This window comes from Patiria miniata, unplaced genomic scaffold (genome assembly GCF_015706575.1).
Source record: "Patiria miniata isolate m_02_andy unplaced genomic scaffold, ASM1570657v1 HiC_scaffold_1, whole genome shotgun sequence".
NCBI classification, from domain to species: domain Eukaryota; kingdom Metazoa; phylum Echinodermata; class Asteroidea; order Valvatida; family Asterinidae; genus Patiria; species Patiria miniata.
This window is the reverse complement of record NW_024037047.1, coordinates 33,602,349-33,618,636: the sequence shown is the minus strand read 5'-3', so window position 1 is coordinate 33,618,636 and position 16,288 is coordinate 33,602,349. Positions and strand designations below refer to the sequence as shown.

General features: G+C 41.5%; 1 protein-coding gene across 1 annotated transcript in view; it reads left to right on the top strand.

Moving 5' to 3' along the window:
• The window catches only part of LOC119729025, a 57,585-nt gene that overhangs the window by 7,590 nt on the left and 33,707 nt on the right, over positions 1–16,288 (top strand). The window contains 13 exon segments of the mRNA XM_038201514.1: positions 36–293; positions 2,099–2,255; positions 3,691–3,904; positions 6,053–6,233; positions 7,019–7,312; positions 8,056–8,422; positions 8,787–8,913; positions 9,614–9,784; positions 10,738–10,944; positions 11,408–11,682; positions 11,940–12,084; positions 13,058–13,279; positions 13,629–13,779. Of these exon segments, the coding sequence (XP_038057442.1) occupies positions 36–293; positions 2,099–2,255; positions 3,691–3,904; positions 6,053–6,233; positions 7,019–7,312; positions 8,056–8,422; positions 8,787–8,913; positions 9,614–9,784; positions 10,738–10,944; positions 11,408–11,682; positions 11,940–12,084; positions 13,058–13,279; positions 13,629–13,779 (2,769 nt within the window).

The following is a 16,288-nucleotide window of genomic DNA, read 5'->3' as shown; positions in this document are numbered from 1 at the left end:
ATAGCCATAGCCACAGCCTAACTCTTGTCTTGCAGTGGGCAGCAGTCAAGCACCAGTCTTATCAGAGCACCGTGCCACTTTGGTCAACGGGACAACAACTAGGGAATCTCCCTCTGTCCAGGGCAGTACAGACACTGTCTACACCAACGTACGAGACTTCACAAGCATCAGAGCCAACTGGAAAAGTTCTTACCAGCCTACGGGACTACCAGCCTATAGTGGCGGTGGACATCCATACATTCAAAGCATTCGGTTTGGTGTTGTATGGGCTAGAGTGACCGCTGCTGTGAATCGTAAGTCAAGTTACAATTCTCCATCAAACAAGTGCGACAGCACAATAAGCTCTGGCCCTCTTGCATGAAAGTCTTGCATGAATTGATACAATTACTCACTTGGTCCTGATTGCGCTTTTTGAAATGAGGATTTAATTCCCATTTTGTTGAAAGTCACAATGCAAAATAATAGTAACCTTCATAATGCAAAGGTCTATATCCCCTGGAGACTCATTAAACTGACACAGGGCCAGAGGCAGGGGTGATGTATAGTCACAGGTAGAAGCCCCCTTTAAAATTTTCGAAGTTCGAAGCGCACAAAAAAACCATGTGACTATAACATTACCACAAGTATCTTGCCTCTAATCAGAAAAGTTCATAAACAATATAATGTAACAAATTGTTACCAAAAGTTTCGGCAAGTATTTAATGTCTTTTGTTTGCTGTTTTGGACAGTTACAGTTTGGTACTTACAGGTTTGTGGGTGAGTTTGGGGGTTCGTTTTTGGTCACTTTTTGGGGGGACCGACCAACCGAAACCCGAGTGACTGGTAGAAGCTCTGTTGCCAGAGCTTAAAAATCCGATTCAGATCGAAAGCGACACACCCAGAGACACCCATTAAGTACATGTGCCTTCTTTTGACTCATTACTCCCCATATTTGCAGAGTCAACAAAGTGGCATATCTAGGGTCCAGTTTTGCAGTAGGGTATTTGTTGGAGGGGGTGGAATGAATGGGTACTGATCATGGTCAGCTTCAAATAGACAATAAAGGTTTTCTTCTCTTAATCGGGGGGGGGGGGGGGGGGGGGGGCAGGGCAGGCATGTACTCTTCGTATTCCCTTCAGTCTTTCTTTAGTTATGTTTTTGAACCAAACATTCCTACATGTATATGAATAAATTTACAAGCTATTGTTTAGGCCACACGGAAATCATATTTTGTACAACCTTCACATTTTAATAAGGTTAATATTTTATCTTTAATCAATACCAGAAAATAATATTGTGATTTTATACAAATAATGAATGTTTGTGAGTGCAATGGTAAGAATAATTTCATGAGGTGACAGATGAAATGTTCCATTCCACGAGGCGAAGCCGAGTGGAATGGAACATTTCATCTGTCACCGAATGAAATTATCCTTTCTATTGCACGAACGTGAAATATTCATTATTTTTTTTATATAACACCTGAATAAATCCTTGTCATCTGATTGGTTGACTTTTAATAGCCAATTTATTCAGGTTAAAAACTGTTTGAAAGTTTGACAAGGAAGTTCATCATATTTAATTTATGCAAACTGTTCAACAGGTTGAGAACCATCATATTCAAGTAATCTCGATTTAAAACAGCGCCACTGCCAGCAGCGGTGACACCGTGCAATGGAAGTTCTATTCAACATGCAATGAAACTTCCATTGCACTGTGCGCTGCGCTGCGCGCCGCACGCGCTGTGCATTGGGACGAATAATTCAAAAACATGTCATCAATGATCCACCAATCAGATGACGGGGATTTATTCAGGTGTTGTATAAAAATCAATATTAGGTTTTTGCCATTCACCTACGTATAAACACTGTATATTCAAATGTGTTACCTCCCGAGTGAAAGTTGGAAAAAATCACTCGGATGGGACTCGAACCCACGACCTCCTGCTTTGTAGTGCAGATGTCTTACCACTCGACCACCGAGCTGATGGGATCGGTTGGCTGGTTTGAATCTGATGCATTTAGCAGGGGTGCCACAGTTAACCTATTCATAGATGAATTTGCTTCAGGGTGATGTAAATATTAGTTTTTTGACCTTTGTGATTTTTTTCATGCATTAGGGGGTAACCGTGTGATATATTCAGTGGGCTCTCAGGCTTGTACAACGTCGACAACTGGGAATTCTTTCAATCGAAACAATCCGGCAACATACCTGGTATCCTGTCAAGTGACATTCAACTTGAACTACAACTCCTGGACACCAGCTACAGGAGATGTGTAAGCCCATTAGAAACACGTAGTGTGATCAGAATGCCAAACATTTTACTTAATAACACATTTTTGCCTGTGCTGTGATGTTTATAGCAACATTCACATGTTTTAGATAAAAAGTTGCATGAAAATAACCTTTGAAGTAAAGAGGTTTAGGACAAATCGTTGGGGTAAGAGAATACAATGTATCTTGAAAAATCCAATTTTTTTTGATAATTTGAGTGTAAGGACTCAGCAAATTTCGTTAGCTGCAAAATTTGAAACACATTTTTGTAATGCTTTAATACATACAGGTTTATCAGTTGCATTAATTATTATCAAATTCTCCAGCCTGTAGAAATAATTTTGTTCAGAAAGATATTATACATGATTAGGACAGTTTAGATTGTTTCAGAATATACAAGAATTACTTTGTTCAAACATGGAGCAAGGAATAGGAGTTAGAACTCTTCCGCGATTTACATTTTTGACCATTAACATTCCAATCCCTCGGGAATGTCCATAGCTACAGCACTGTGACCGCAATCCTGGACCATTCATTGCGAGACTGCAAGCGGCCTTTGAACACGATGATCGTCACCGCCTTTTCATTTAGTAACCAACAACCTCCCTATAATCACGTTTTTAGATTTTCACAACTGCGCAGTTGTTAGATGTGAGTAATGAAATCAAGTTCTCGATGTGCAGTTGTTGGCCCTTGAATGCGCTGTTCTGTTCCTGTTATTTCCCGATAAGTTATCATGTCTTTTTGATTTTTTTATTGGCAATACATCATTCATGAAATATGACATTTTGGGAAATTTCCTAAGGTTTCCGACGGAAGGGATATAGAGCATATTTTGTTTGTCATGAAATGATTGTTTCAGTTATATTGACCACATTGTGGGCCAGTATTAGCCAACTCTGAACAGACACTTTCAAAATCATTCATTTTTGGCGATGTATGACAACTGCACCTGTGTATAATATGATAGTGCTATCCACAACGCAATGCAAACTCTTTCTTCTAGCTTTAGTGAGCACGGATCTCAATAGGGTAGTGAGCAACTGAGTCAGCTGGCCGCCAGGTGCTTTCTATTGTTGCTTTCAAGCGCGTTGACGATCATAATCACTTTGAAGTAGGGGATCGAGTTCTGACTCCTTCAGTTCCTTGCTCCGTGGTTCAAATGACAACATTGCAGTGGTATATAGAATCAGTTTCAATAGACCATTATCATGTTGCAGCCATTTGATTTTTCCCATTCAGATCAATGTAACCAAAGCGAGGCTGGAAGGAAACATTCCTTTTTGCACAAAAACATTATCATTCAGTACTGTTATTGGATACAGGGAACATGACTGAAATGGTGGCAGCATGGTGGCAGCTGTTTTCTTCAGATTGTTATATTTTCATGTCTGTAGTATGTGTGTTTGTTTATATTTCTTCATTTGTATATTACAGCCTGAGGTATGATGTATATTCCACAAGTGGCGGGTACATGAAACTCTACAACAGGGACAATTCAAACAGCATCATCACACGGTACTACACTAGAAGGACAACCTCCGGCTATTCAACTTTCACCTTTGACTTTGTTGACCCCTACCACTGTGTGGATGTTGGCAGTGGATGTAGAACCACCATGCTGTATGCAGGGAATGATGTTACATCACAGGTTAGTGTGGACCAAACATAATCTAAATCCTGAATGGCTATCAGGCATGATGGGTTTATGGCATAATAATAATGTAATACTAATGTGGTGTTTATAGCGCCTAATACCAAAGGTCTCAAAGTGTGCTTCACACTAATTATTACCACTGTTCATCAGGCCATGAGACCACTTTGTGCAGCAGCTTGAGATCAACACATTCTGGTCTCTACCTTGACAGGTACCACAAATATCATGGGTGGAGTGAGGCAATTGTAGTAAAGTGTCTTTACCAAGAACACAAGCACCATGTTCCCAGCCAGGGTTCGAACCCACGTACAACGGCACGTGAGTCGACCACCATAACCATTAAACCACAGCGCTCCACACCTTATCTAAACTAAGCACCTTTGATCAAAGACTCAAAGATTTGAACTGGGAGACTGCCACCCTAGGGCTGATAGCTCAATAGTCTTGAGACCTAATGACATCACGCTTTGTTTACATGTGCGCTATTCTATGGGAGCCAGGTGGGGACGCCAGCCAATTGTCACCACCTCGTTCTCATAGGAAAGCGCACGACGTAAACAAAGCGTGACGTCATTAGGTCTAAGGCCTATTTTGGTCGAGCGCCAGCCACATATGGTGTTCAGCAGATCAGGGGTCAAATCCAGCTTCAATGTCTTCGCTCAAGTACATAATCCACTAAAGTAAAGTGGACGAACCTGTGTTAAGAGGAACGGAGTGCCCATCTCTCTTTCGTTAGCGATTGGGCCAGACTCGTATGCCGCTGTTGGGGGGGGGGGGGGGGATTGCCACACCTCCACAGCGAGTTTGTTGCCTTCCCAGCATTAAATAATGCCGGTACCAATTAACACCTGGGTTGAGAGGAGTAATTGAGGTAAAGCGCCTTATACTCATCAAGGGCACAACACGCATGGCCACGGCGTGGCTCGAACCAACAACCTCACGATTATGAATCCTGTGCTCCACCGCTAGACCACACAAACCCACAATCCACTAAGCATATGCCTTATGAATTTTGATCATGGTTTTTATTGTAAACATAAAATTGCTCTTGAAAATAGGAAAATACAATTGGATATATATTGATGTATATGGGTCATTCTATAACTTTAGTTTCCAAAGAGTGCTCTTTTCCAGTATACAAATATTGAATGCTTCGAGTGGTGTAGTAAAACTAGCCTCCCGAGGTGATCCATGGACATTCTATTTTCCCGAGGCGAAGCTGAGGGAAAATAGAATGCTCCATGGATCACCGAGGCAGGCTAGTTTTACTTCACCACGCGATAAAGCATTCAATATTTGTTTTATAACACTTCACCCACAGATTCTGCTTGGTTTTAATATTTTAAATTATTTAAATCTGAACACAGTTGAAATAAACTTCAATTTCAATACAAAATAGGTGGAAAATGTATTTCTCTCTTCCAAACCTCCCCTTCGCGAAATGTTTGAACCCAACTCTTTGGCGCGCTCTCTTTGGAACAAAACGCGCAACGCGCAGACCAGCATGTATTTGCACACAAATACCGTGCCGTGGAAATAGTACTTTGGTTGCTAATGGTAAAGTACTTTGGTTGCTACGGGTATAGTACTTTTGGCCGTGCACAGAAAGATAGAAAAAATAAAAAGTATCATGTGACTCGCTCTCGGCCAATCAAGACACAGAATCTGTGGGTGAGGTGTTATAATCTCTATTAGCACGTTACTTTGTAAGTTACCATTCAAATGTAGAATGCTAAGTTCCAGTGGTTACGGTGTTTTTGTACAATGGTACGTGGGTTCAAAGCCTGCCAGCTAGGAACATGGTGTTTATGCCCTTGGGCAAGACACTGAAAGGGAATGTACAACATTTGCTCTTGCTGCAATTTTCAGTAGTAAGTGGATTTTGGGGGTTAGAATGTTATAGCAGATATTGTTAAACTGACTTGTTTCATGTTTTGGGCTTGAAGATGCTGGAAAAACCAAGAATGTTTTTCCGATCTAGAGAGACGTTGATTAGAAGTTGATTTCCAAGAGTGCACGATACCCCCGTCTTCCCACCCAACTATCTTTAAGACCGGCCACGTGACAGGCTCTTGACCAATGGGAATGGGTAAACTGTCTTAGGCATTAATGAATAATTGTTTGGTTTCATGTTCTTCACAGGCAGAGATAATTGTCACCTGGCAAGGCTGGGCAGACAGTCTCGCTGGCATCAAGGAGTACGAGCTGCAAGTACGCCAGCTATCTGGTAGTCATGGCATTAAGATGACGGAAGTCTTTGACAGTCCAGCCGTTTATAGTGGAGTGACCGACTCTAGTCAGAGCATCACTTTGCCCCATGTTGGTACGTTAAGTCTTTTTGCAAATCGAGCGTTAAATTTGTTATCATATCATACCTTGTTACCATATTTTCAAATCCTTGACAAATAATAAAATTCAAGTTCATTTGAGCAAATCTTGTAAATTTTTATGTTTCAAAATGTAAAGTAAAGTCTGTCCCGAGCCAATGTGGCTCATCAGGCCGGCGTTTATCTCCGGTTTCAGTAGCATGAAACGACTGAGAATATTTCTACTCCCCCTGGATGGGATGCTAGTCCATCGCAGGTTACTCCCCAGCTAATGCCGGTACCCATTTATACTCCTGGGTGGAGAGGGGCAAGTTGGGGTGAAGTGCCTTGCCCAAGGACACAATATATGACCAGCGGCTGGATTCGAATCCCTGACCCTCTGATCATGAGTCACGAACCCTAACCACTAGGCCACACACTCCCCAAGAATGTACCTTGTACCTTTCAAAATGTACCTTGTACTTTTTTTCACAACGAATTGCATTTGGAAGGGTTATTTTGTATTAAGCCTCTTTCAAAAAATGTGTTAACAGAATATTGTGTGCCTGGCCAGTTTAAAACACTATGTTTAAGATAGCTTGGAGTTTGGATGCTGATAATTACCCGAAACGAACCATTCATTCATAAATACCTTTTAGGTCAAAAAATAAAAACTTTTCAATCCAAAAGTCAAAACAAGTCCAAATTTATAAATTTGTTCTGTTCAATTTCCAACACTTTCAATACACCTTGTAAAGAAGAATATAAGACGAGCTGTATCTTTTCCTCTACATCTGTACAGGTGTGTACTCCATCGTCCTGAGTGTTGTTGACAATACGGGCAATGTCGGACTCAGCAGACGCTTTGTGTTCTTTGATGACGATCCACAAGATGTCACCCTTCAGGATGATTCCTCTCTGCGCGTTGTCTCCGCGACTGCAGAAACCAACTACGAGTGGATGACCAGTCTAGACTCAAGCGGAGGGATGACATCCGTGCAGCTTGATTGGACGAACCGATTTATTAATCTATATCATCTCAACCAAGGATTGTTGAAACCAATTGGCTCCTATGATGCTGGTACCATCGATTCTAGTGAGTTTATCACATTTAGCTTCGATGGTAGTTGGTAAACGTAGAAATTGTACTTGACATTTTTGAAATATTAATCATTGAAATGGTGAGGGAAACTGATGATGACAAGGTAATTTAGTAATTTTGTTTATTTAATTGAACCAAGTTGTTTGCCAATTCGGGCGATTCACAATTAATGCAGTGTGCCACCAAGAGTTTTTCATGGAGAGTTTATTTTTCCCCGTGCATTGTGGGAGATGCTCGAAAATTCGCAGCACGGGACATTTGAAATTGTTTGTTTTTCCGGTCTGTATTTTCGTAAGCGTATGATTCGAGTATCTGTTTGTTATTTTCTTTTCTTTTTATATCAATGTGATGTTTGTTTGTTAGACGGCAGATTGCCATACCCCAATCTATAACAATTTAATTCAAGTTGTCTGCTGGCATTTATTCTAATGAGATGTGTTTTGTTGACCATAAATTTGAAAAAAAGGACTCTCCATGGCAAACTCTTGGTGGCGCACTGCATTGTGAATTGCCCAAATTGAGAAACATACATGACACAGTACAGTAGCTCATCATCATATAATGTGATGCTGAGGTTTTCTAGAAGTTGCTGGTTCAAATCTTGCCCTTGTCTGTTTTTTTTTGTCACCTCCTGTTGCACTTGAGGAGGTTGAGTGGGGGTGGTGTTCCTGCTTATAGTATTCGAGGGCTTCTAGCTTATGCAGTAAAAAATGCTACACCTGACTACATTTTCCTAGATTATGACCAGAACTTTGGGAAACGTGGCCGTGCAGCCATCCCTAACTCCCTCGGTGTGACAGAATTCCGCGTCGTACATGACATCGACCACAGCGGTGGCAGAACCACTGTCAAAGTGAGTGACAACAACTCGGACCACTGGAGTAGTGAAGGCACAGACACACAGGCGACCTATGACCTGACCCTAGTGGATGGTGATTCCATTCGGTTCTGGGTGGAGGCCAGGGATTTGGCTGGTCACTTTGTGAGGGACAGTGTGTTGGTTCATGCTGATTCATCCCCGCCTGTGATTGAAGACTTCTGGCTGGTACGGGACGGGGAGGTGAATCTAGCCGTTCATAATTCAGAGGATCTGGATAAGATGAGGTAGGAATTCTATGTTATTCATTAGGTGATGCTAAGATGATCTGTGATTGATAAAGCTATACCTAACAACATACGGAAAAAAATTACGCCCGAAAAATGTTTAAAAATATATGCACAGCTCTGCTTAGATTTACAAGCTTTCAAATTTTCCTTGATGAGCCGATGCAAATGAAGCAATACGTTTTCTAATATTCCTGAGTTGAAATGATTGGACCCTTTTTTCACATGTGAACCTTCTGATAGGAGCCATGTAGGTATGAGGGACCCTAGTTACCTATATAGGTTGCATAGAAAAGCACCTTATTAAAAATAAACCAGAACCTCATTTTTTTCTGAGGGCTATTTTCTTTTCATTTTTCCACAGTGTTGAATTCAGGACATATGACATTCACAGTGGTATACGAACCATCGAGTGGCTTCTCTTTGACAACCACACTGGCACAGATATGACACATGGCAGCCAGAATTTGAAGGCCAAGAAAATCAACACGGTATTTTTTAAACGTAAAACTTTACAGTTGGTTAACATTATAGTGTTGTATTTTGTGTAAGGCTCATATTCCATTTGCAATTGTAAAATGACAATGTTGTAGTCGAGTACTTTTTTCCGAGTACCGAGTACTGCCAAGTACTTAGGTTGCCGAGTACAAGAACGAGTACGAGTACTTGTACCTCCGAGTACAAGGACATGTCTCCGAGTACGAGTACTTGTACTTCCGAGTACGAGTACGAGTATGAGTACTTGTATTTCTGATAATTGGCCCAGGCCCAGTCAGACCAATATACAGACCCACTCATGGCTAGCTGTTGAATGTGTTTGTCCGGACATGCACAGAGAAAAATCATGAACTTCGATTTCTCCACAAGCCAATCAACCATTTCAAACTGATAAAATAAGCCAGTGATAAGTCGAGCTGTACCATTTCCCCCCCCCCCCCCCGAGTACTTTTATTCGAGTATGAGTACTTTGACGGTCAAGTACAATTTTGAAATTTCGAGTGCGAGTACTTTGCTGCCCGAGTACGAATACGGTCATTGCGAGTACGAGTACTTCGACATTCGAGTACGAGTACTACTGAAAAAGTACTCCAGTAGTACTCGAATATGAATACTGAGTACGAGTACTACAACACTGTAAAATGATGACTTGGCGCAGGAAAGTTTGCTGTTATTATTTGCTTTTTTACACAGGACACTGAGGATTGTGATCCCGTCAGCTGTATGTGTGTCCCAATCGGTGATTGTTATGCAATAGACTATGGTTTCCACCCAACAATGCACATTGGTACCCATGACTATGATTACTACATCACCCTGACGGTGACCAACCAAGCAAGACTAGTTACTACTCGGACAATCAAGGTATGAATATTTTTTTTTTAAATCCAGAAATTCCAAAAGATTATTGTAATTAATTATTATTATTTTTTATTATTGCTATTTATATACAATGTATATACAAACAGAAATTGCTGTGGTTCAGACATGTTAACCTTACATACCTAGTGTGGATATTCCTTTGTTTTCGTGTAGTTAAGAAAAACTTTTTACTCTAATTGTGAAAACTGTCTCAAACCAAATATTTTTCTATGATTCCCTTAAATGTTTTTCTTCATTTTGCGATGGTAAACCTAACCCCAAATGCCTCTAAAGCTGTTTTCCAGAGAGGAGGAAACACTGTGTGGACGTGGGCATGTATGGACGTGGGTGTGGACGTGGGCACATCCACACAACGTATCTGAAACCTGGTTAATATGGACATCTGTTGTTTGCTTGTCCGGTTAAACATTAAAATGCTGTAATACATTCTAACATTGGATGAAATCACTAGGACTTGTATTTAAAACATTGAATTGCCCCTACAATGATTTAAAAATGACACTCAGAATGATTAAATTGAAAGATCTTTAAAATGTTAAAGAAAATTGAAAGTGAGAGATCTCATCCAATAATGCAATCCAAACATCATGGGCACGTGTGGTCTAGCGGTTGAGCACAGGATTCATGATCGTGAGGTTGTGGGTTTGAGCCCCACCGTGGCCATGCGTGTTGTGCCCTTGAGTAAGGCACTTTACCTATATTACTCCTCTCAACCCAGGTGTTAATTGAGTACCGGCATTATTCAATGCTGAGAAGGTAACAGACTCGCTGTGGAGCAAGTGTGGCGATCCCCCACAGCAGCATTTGAGTCTTGCCCAATCACTAACAAAGAGACATATAGGCACTCCGTTCCAGTTAACAAAGGTTTCGTCCGCTTTAGTTTGCAATCCAAACAATCAACTTGACCAAGAATCCTTATTGCTGATGAATCACAGATAACGGTGGATGCCTCTGCTCCTCAAGCTGGTGTGGTGCATGATGGGATACCTGGGTCCAATGAGGTAGACTTTCAGGAGGGCAGTGACCTCTCGGCTCATTGGGAGGGCTTCTTTGACAAGGAGAGTGGGGTCAAGTTCTATCAGTATCTGTTTGATGACTCCTGCAGGACCGGCAATACAACAGTCGGCAGTGCCAGCAATGATGTAAGTTGGATGTGGATTGGTGGTTTGTCCTTGATATAAGCAATACTCAAATCTTTAGTATCCCATTGTGATTCACATTGCTGTGACTTCCAAATTGTAATCCTTCACACTGCTTTGACATAACTTTACAAGTCAGTCCTCCACTTCAGCAACAAACACTTTTAAATTGGGGAAAAGTTTTTTTAGAAAACAGTTATACCAATTTAAGTATCGTTTTGGTTTGCGTTAACACCATGTGGTAATAACTACTGCTTAGAAGATATTTAGTTCTGAAAAGAACTTGTCCTGCTTATTATCAACTACGCTAAGTAGTTTTTGTTCTGACAAGAACAGTCCTGCTGTAAGTTCTAAACGAACTTGTCTTTGGTATCAACGTTTCGACTAGCCTGCTCTAGTCATCGTCAGGAGACTGACCAGGAGACCGTGAGTTTTACCAATTATTAGGATTTCATCATTTTTTAAGATGACAAGGACAACCTCCACATATGCCAGTTGGACAGCCCCCTCGCCTGGCCAGTATTACATCACTGTCATCGCTTACAACCGTGCCCTGGACCCCTCGAAGGCCGTCTGTTCTGACGGTGTTGTCATCGATACCAGCCCTCCAGAGCTGACCCAGATTGCTATCAGCTATGCTCGGATGTGGCCTGGTCTGGCCAAGGATGCTGAGGGTCGGGTGTGGTTCATCAATGAGCATCGCAGGAAGATGGAGCTAATGAATGCGTCCAGAGACTGCAGGTAGGCACATGAGACTGGAGCAGTTGAGCATTCTGATAAGACTCATGCTTCTTGACACTGACCTTTACTAAGTCATCTACCAAATCGGGTTCAAGATAATGATGCTTATGTCCTTAGGCACTACATTTTAATGCATTTTTCCCCTATCCAACCTTCTGATTTGTACCTATGCAAAGTTTGGTGATGAAATCTTATATTTGATAAGTATACTTGAAAGCCTTGTGTATTCACGTGAGTTTGGATTTTCTTGCGCACAGTTCCATGGCCGCTCTGGTAGATGATTTGTCAGTTTATCCTGAGATAGCTGGTAGCAATGACTCTTCAGCAATACTACAAGGAGACCTAGACTGTGTCTGGATTTCGCCCATTGAGCAGAAGTTCTTCCTTCCGATAGACAAACATGTACGTATATATGATCTGCTCAGCAGGGCCCGAATTAATCAGAGACAATGGGCCGAATACATAAAAACTAGCAATTGCTTTTTCTAGGCTTTTGCTTACATTTTTATACATAAAAATAAGCAATTGCTGACAAGTAAATGCTTCTACTGTTAAGCAAAAGTGACAGCTTGTTTCTTGCAAGCAAATGCTTCCTAGATTAGCAATTGCTTAAAAATAGATACATAAAAACAAGCTTTTGCTTTTGCTATTAAGCATTTGCTTGTAGTGTTTCAAGTTTCCCACACGGTAGGTTTTGCTCTTGCTTATCAGACAAGATCAACTGTTATCATCATTTTTTGCATCTGTTTTCTTTGACCTGTGTTTTCATGTTGGCTACCTTCTCTTCAATATTTTTTTCTCATCCATGTTTTCCTCCAGTATTTGTAGCAATTGATGCTTGAACATCAAGAAGTGCCCTCACTTTCTTTTCTTTGCTACTTGGTGTGTGGGGATAAAAAGCAAAACATGTGTCCATAAAAAGCTTTTACATTATTCACGCCTTATGCGCACATCTGGACGAAGAGCGCTATTGTTCAGAACTTATGCATTTGCTAGGCAAGCTTAAGAAAAAGCTGTTAGTCAAAGCAAAAGGTTATGTATATGTTTTTAAGCAATTGCTTTTACTTTTGCTTCTGCCTGATAAGCTTTTGCTTTTGCTCGGTACTTCTTCTCATAAGCCATTGCCAGCTTTTATGTATTCGACCCATTGTCCCAAGGTGGAAAGCAATTCTCAGATATCTGGATGAAGACAGTTTACAATGAAGGTGGTGTTGACGCTCTCTCTTGTAGCATTTTACATACATGAGGATGCGGCTTATGTAAATATACTCCATAAAAGCAGTATACTGTAGTACTGTGAAAGAGACTTGAAAACAAAAACCATTATTAGATGTAGTAATTGTGGATGGTATTAATGTCATGTTGTCAATGACAGTTGACCATCTCATGGACTGGAGGAATCGATACAGAGAGCTCCATCTATGACTATGAGATAGGTCTGAGCAGTGACCCCTCAAACCCGACCCCTGACCTGGTGACCTTCATGTCAACATCAGGTCATGATCACTTTGTGATGTACCATCCACATATCAGCCAGGGAGCTGTGTTCTTTCTGGTTCTGAAGGCCATCAACAAGGCTCAGCTATCTACCTTCAAGGTATGTAATGGACTGACTGTTGATGAGAATTAGCCATAGGCTGAATTACTCGGCTGTGGATGGCAAGTACACACATATGGAAGGTAGATGAAGTGTAAAGAATTATCCTTGTCTAAATAAAACCCCCAAAAGCTTCTAGACTTGGACAGCATGCACTGTAAATGCCTAATTGTTTAATGTACCATGGCTATGTGTGACTCGGAACCCAATTGAGTGTTGAGAGGGAAGGAGCAACATATTGGCTCGCCAAAGAAACAGCAAGGAACAGTTTTTAACAGTTTTAAAAGAAGCATTTGAAAGTATGCATTAACATAAACTTTGTCACATTTGGTTATTTTGCCTGTTGCAGGTGGTTGGTCCAATAGTAGTGGATACCACTCCGCCCATGTTTGTTGGGCGTGTCTCTGTCCATGTGGAGGATGATTACTTGATTGCTGCATGGGGAGATGATGGCTTCATTGATGATGAGGATACCAGCCTGAGATACCAAGTTGCCATTGGTGAGTCAGTCAAACATAGATGGTGTCCATAGTGCCCTACTCATGTTTGTTAGGTGTGTCTTTGTCCATGTGGAAGATGAATATTTTATCGCTGAATGGGAAGATGTACTTGTTTTCATTGATGATGAGCACACCAGCCTGAGATACCAAGTTACCATCGGTGAGTAACTTAAACCTAAGATAGTGTTGGTAATTGGCCCAAAGTACCCCACCCATGCATTTCCAGACTTGTATTTGAGTCACGAAACATCGAGTCCGAGTCCGAGTGACCTCTCCCGAGTCCGAGTCCCGAGTCATGCAGGTCGAATCCGAGTCATGAGACACAAAGGTCAAGTCGGAGTCTGAGTCACGAGCAACTTTCATATACATGTATACAGTGAAATCTCGATCAGCCAAATCTGAAGGGAATGGATAAAAATTTCGAAAACTTTACGCAAAGTTCCTAAAAATCCCAAAAGTTCCCAAATATACTTCAAATATACAAATTTTCTGACCTACCTTGAAATAGGGCTGTGCCGAATATTCGAATATTCGATCGATAATCAAATATTCTAATATTTATTTTCGAATAAGAATATTCGGTGGTGATATGCAATGAAATAAAAAGGTGGAAAAAATGCCAAAAAAACCCATAAAAGTAGCTTGTATATATGCCAAGCAATAATGCCATACATATATTACTTCTGCTTTGGGAGTGCTTGCAGTAAAGCCAACCCATTTTTTTAACGCCGGACTGCAACACCAATCGCTGATGCTTCCGACAAGATAAACAAGACATTTTGTCTTTCATGTCTTCACAAAACACTTCCTGACACCTTTTCATATCAAACTTCTAGCATGAGTAGTAACATTTCCGTTGTCCATATTTTTGTTTGTTGTCCTATTTACAATCCCTATTTTCAAAAGAAAACCGCCGCTGTTTTCCCCGATGCGGTCCTGGCAAGTTTCCCCGCGCGTTGGTGTTACATGTGCATGTGTGCAGCATAGGAAAATGCAGCGTGGCATTGGAGAGGAGCACGTGTTAATTTGCCCACGTGCGCTGGGAGGGGCTTACTGGGTCGGCTATTGACATCGCGAAAATGGCATGCCAACATCGATGTAGAAGACCTCTGCAATCTCATGCAAAGAACTTGATTTCTATCTATTAGAAAGTTATCTCCAGAGCACGCACTTAGCCAGACAAAAGAACCGGGTCAGCGCACCTGTGCCCTAATGCGCCCGCCAACAATGCGCCCGCCAACAATGCGCCCGCCAACAATGCGCCCGCCAACAATGCGCCCGCCAACAATGCGCCCGCCAACAATGCGCCCGCCAACAATGCGCCCGCCAACAATGCGCCCGCCAACAATGCGCCCGCCAACAATGCGCCCGCCAACAATGCGCCCGCCAACAATGCGCCCGCCAACAATGCGCCCGCCAACAATGCGCCCGCCAACAATGCGCCCGCCAACAATGCGCCCGCCAACAATGCGCCCGCCAACAATGCGCCCGCCAACAATGCGCCCGCCGGAGCTCGGCTTATAATACATCCCCTGTGGGCAAACAAGGAAATACTGCTTTGCACGTGTCAAGCTGGGGCGTGTGTATGCCGCGCCCACGCCCATTATTTGCATTAACTTAAATATGCATTTACAATTCAAAGACCCATATTTCATTGAATAAAGACATTACATATCATAGGTTTTTTTCTTGGAGTTTTTGGTTGTTGAGAGTAAGTTTATTTAAAATGATATAAAATCATTTCCTCAATTCTTGGTGACAAAAGTGCGAGTTATTACTATAAAAGTGATTTTTTTATCTTCAATACTGTGACTAGGAAGTACACCGTTTTGTAGACTTCAAGAAGCTTCCAGTAATAGATATGCCCGGTTCCTGTTTGCGAGTTAAGGGTCGGAGAGTCACAATAGCTGACGCCACCCGCCTTGTTTGGGGTTCACGGCTTAATACGTCCCCCATGCAAACAAGGAATCCTTCACTGTAGCTTCTCTGGTGATTATTAATCTTTAAATTACTGACGACTGAAGAACAACTGATTGTTGTCAAATACTTGACTTACCTGTGAAGAAATCACACATGGCATGCTGACGTGCTCACGTACGTTGACTACATGTACAATGTACATGTGTGGCATATTTTTGCTTTTGAGGGAATTTGGAATGGCCAAATAACCGAATATTCGATCGATTGGAAGGTCGAATATTCGAATATTCAATTATTGGAATTGACTCAGCCCTACCTTGAAATTTCCAGCTTTCTAGGCTCATGACGTATGGGAAGATTTGCCAGGAAAGTTGGAAATAATAACCATACTTACATGACTTATAATGCAGATTAGGTGATTATTGTCACGTTTTTTTTGTGCTGATATTTTCCATTTCCGTTAAAATTACAAGCAACAACTCACCTATCACAGCCTATAATCCTTTATGGAACAAAAGATCCTCTCAAAATGACAATTTGATCAAGCTGAACCCAAAAACGTTTTTTTTTTATATTGCAACTCCTGGAG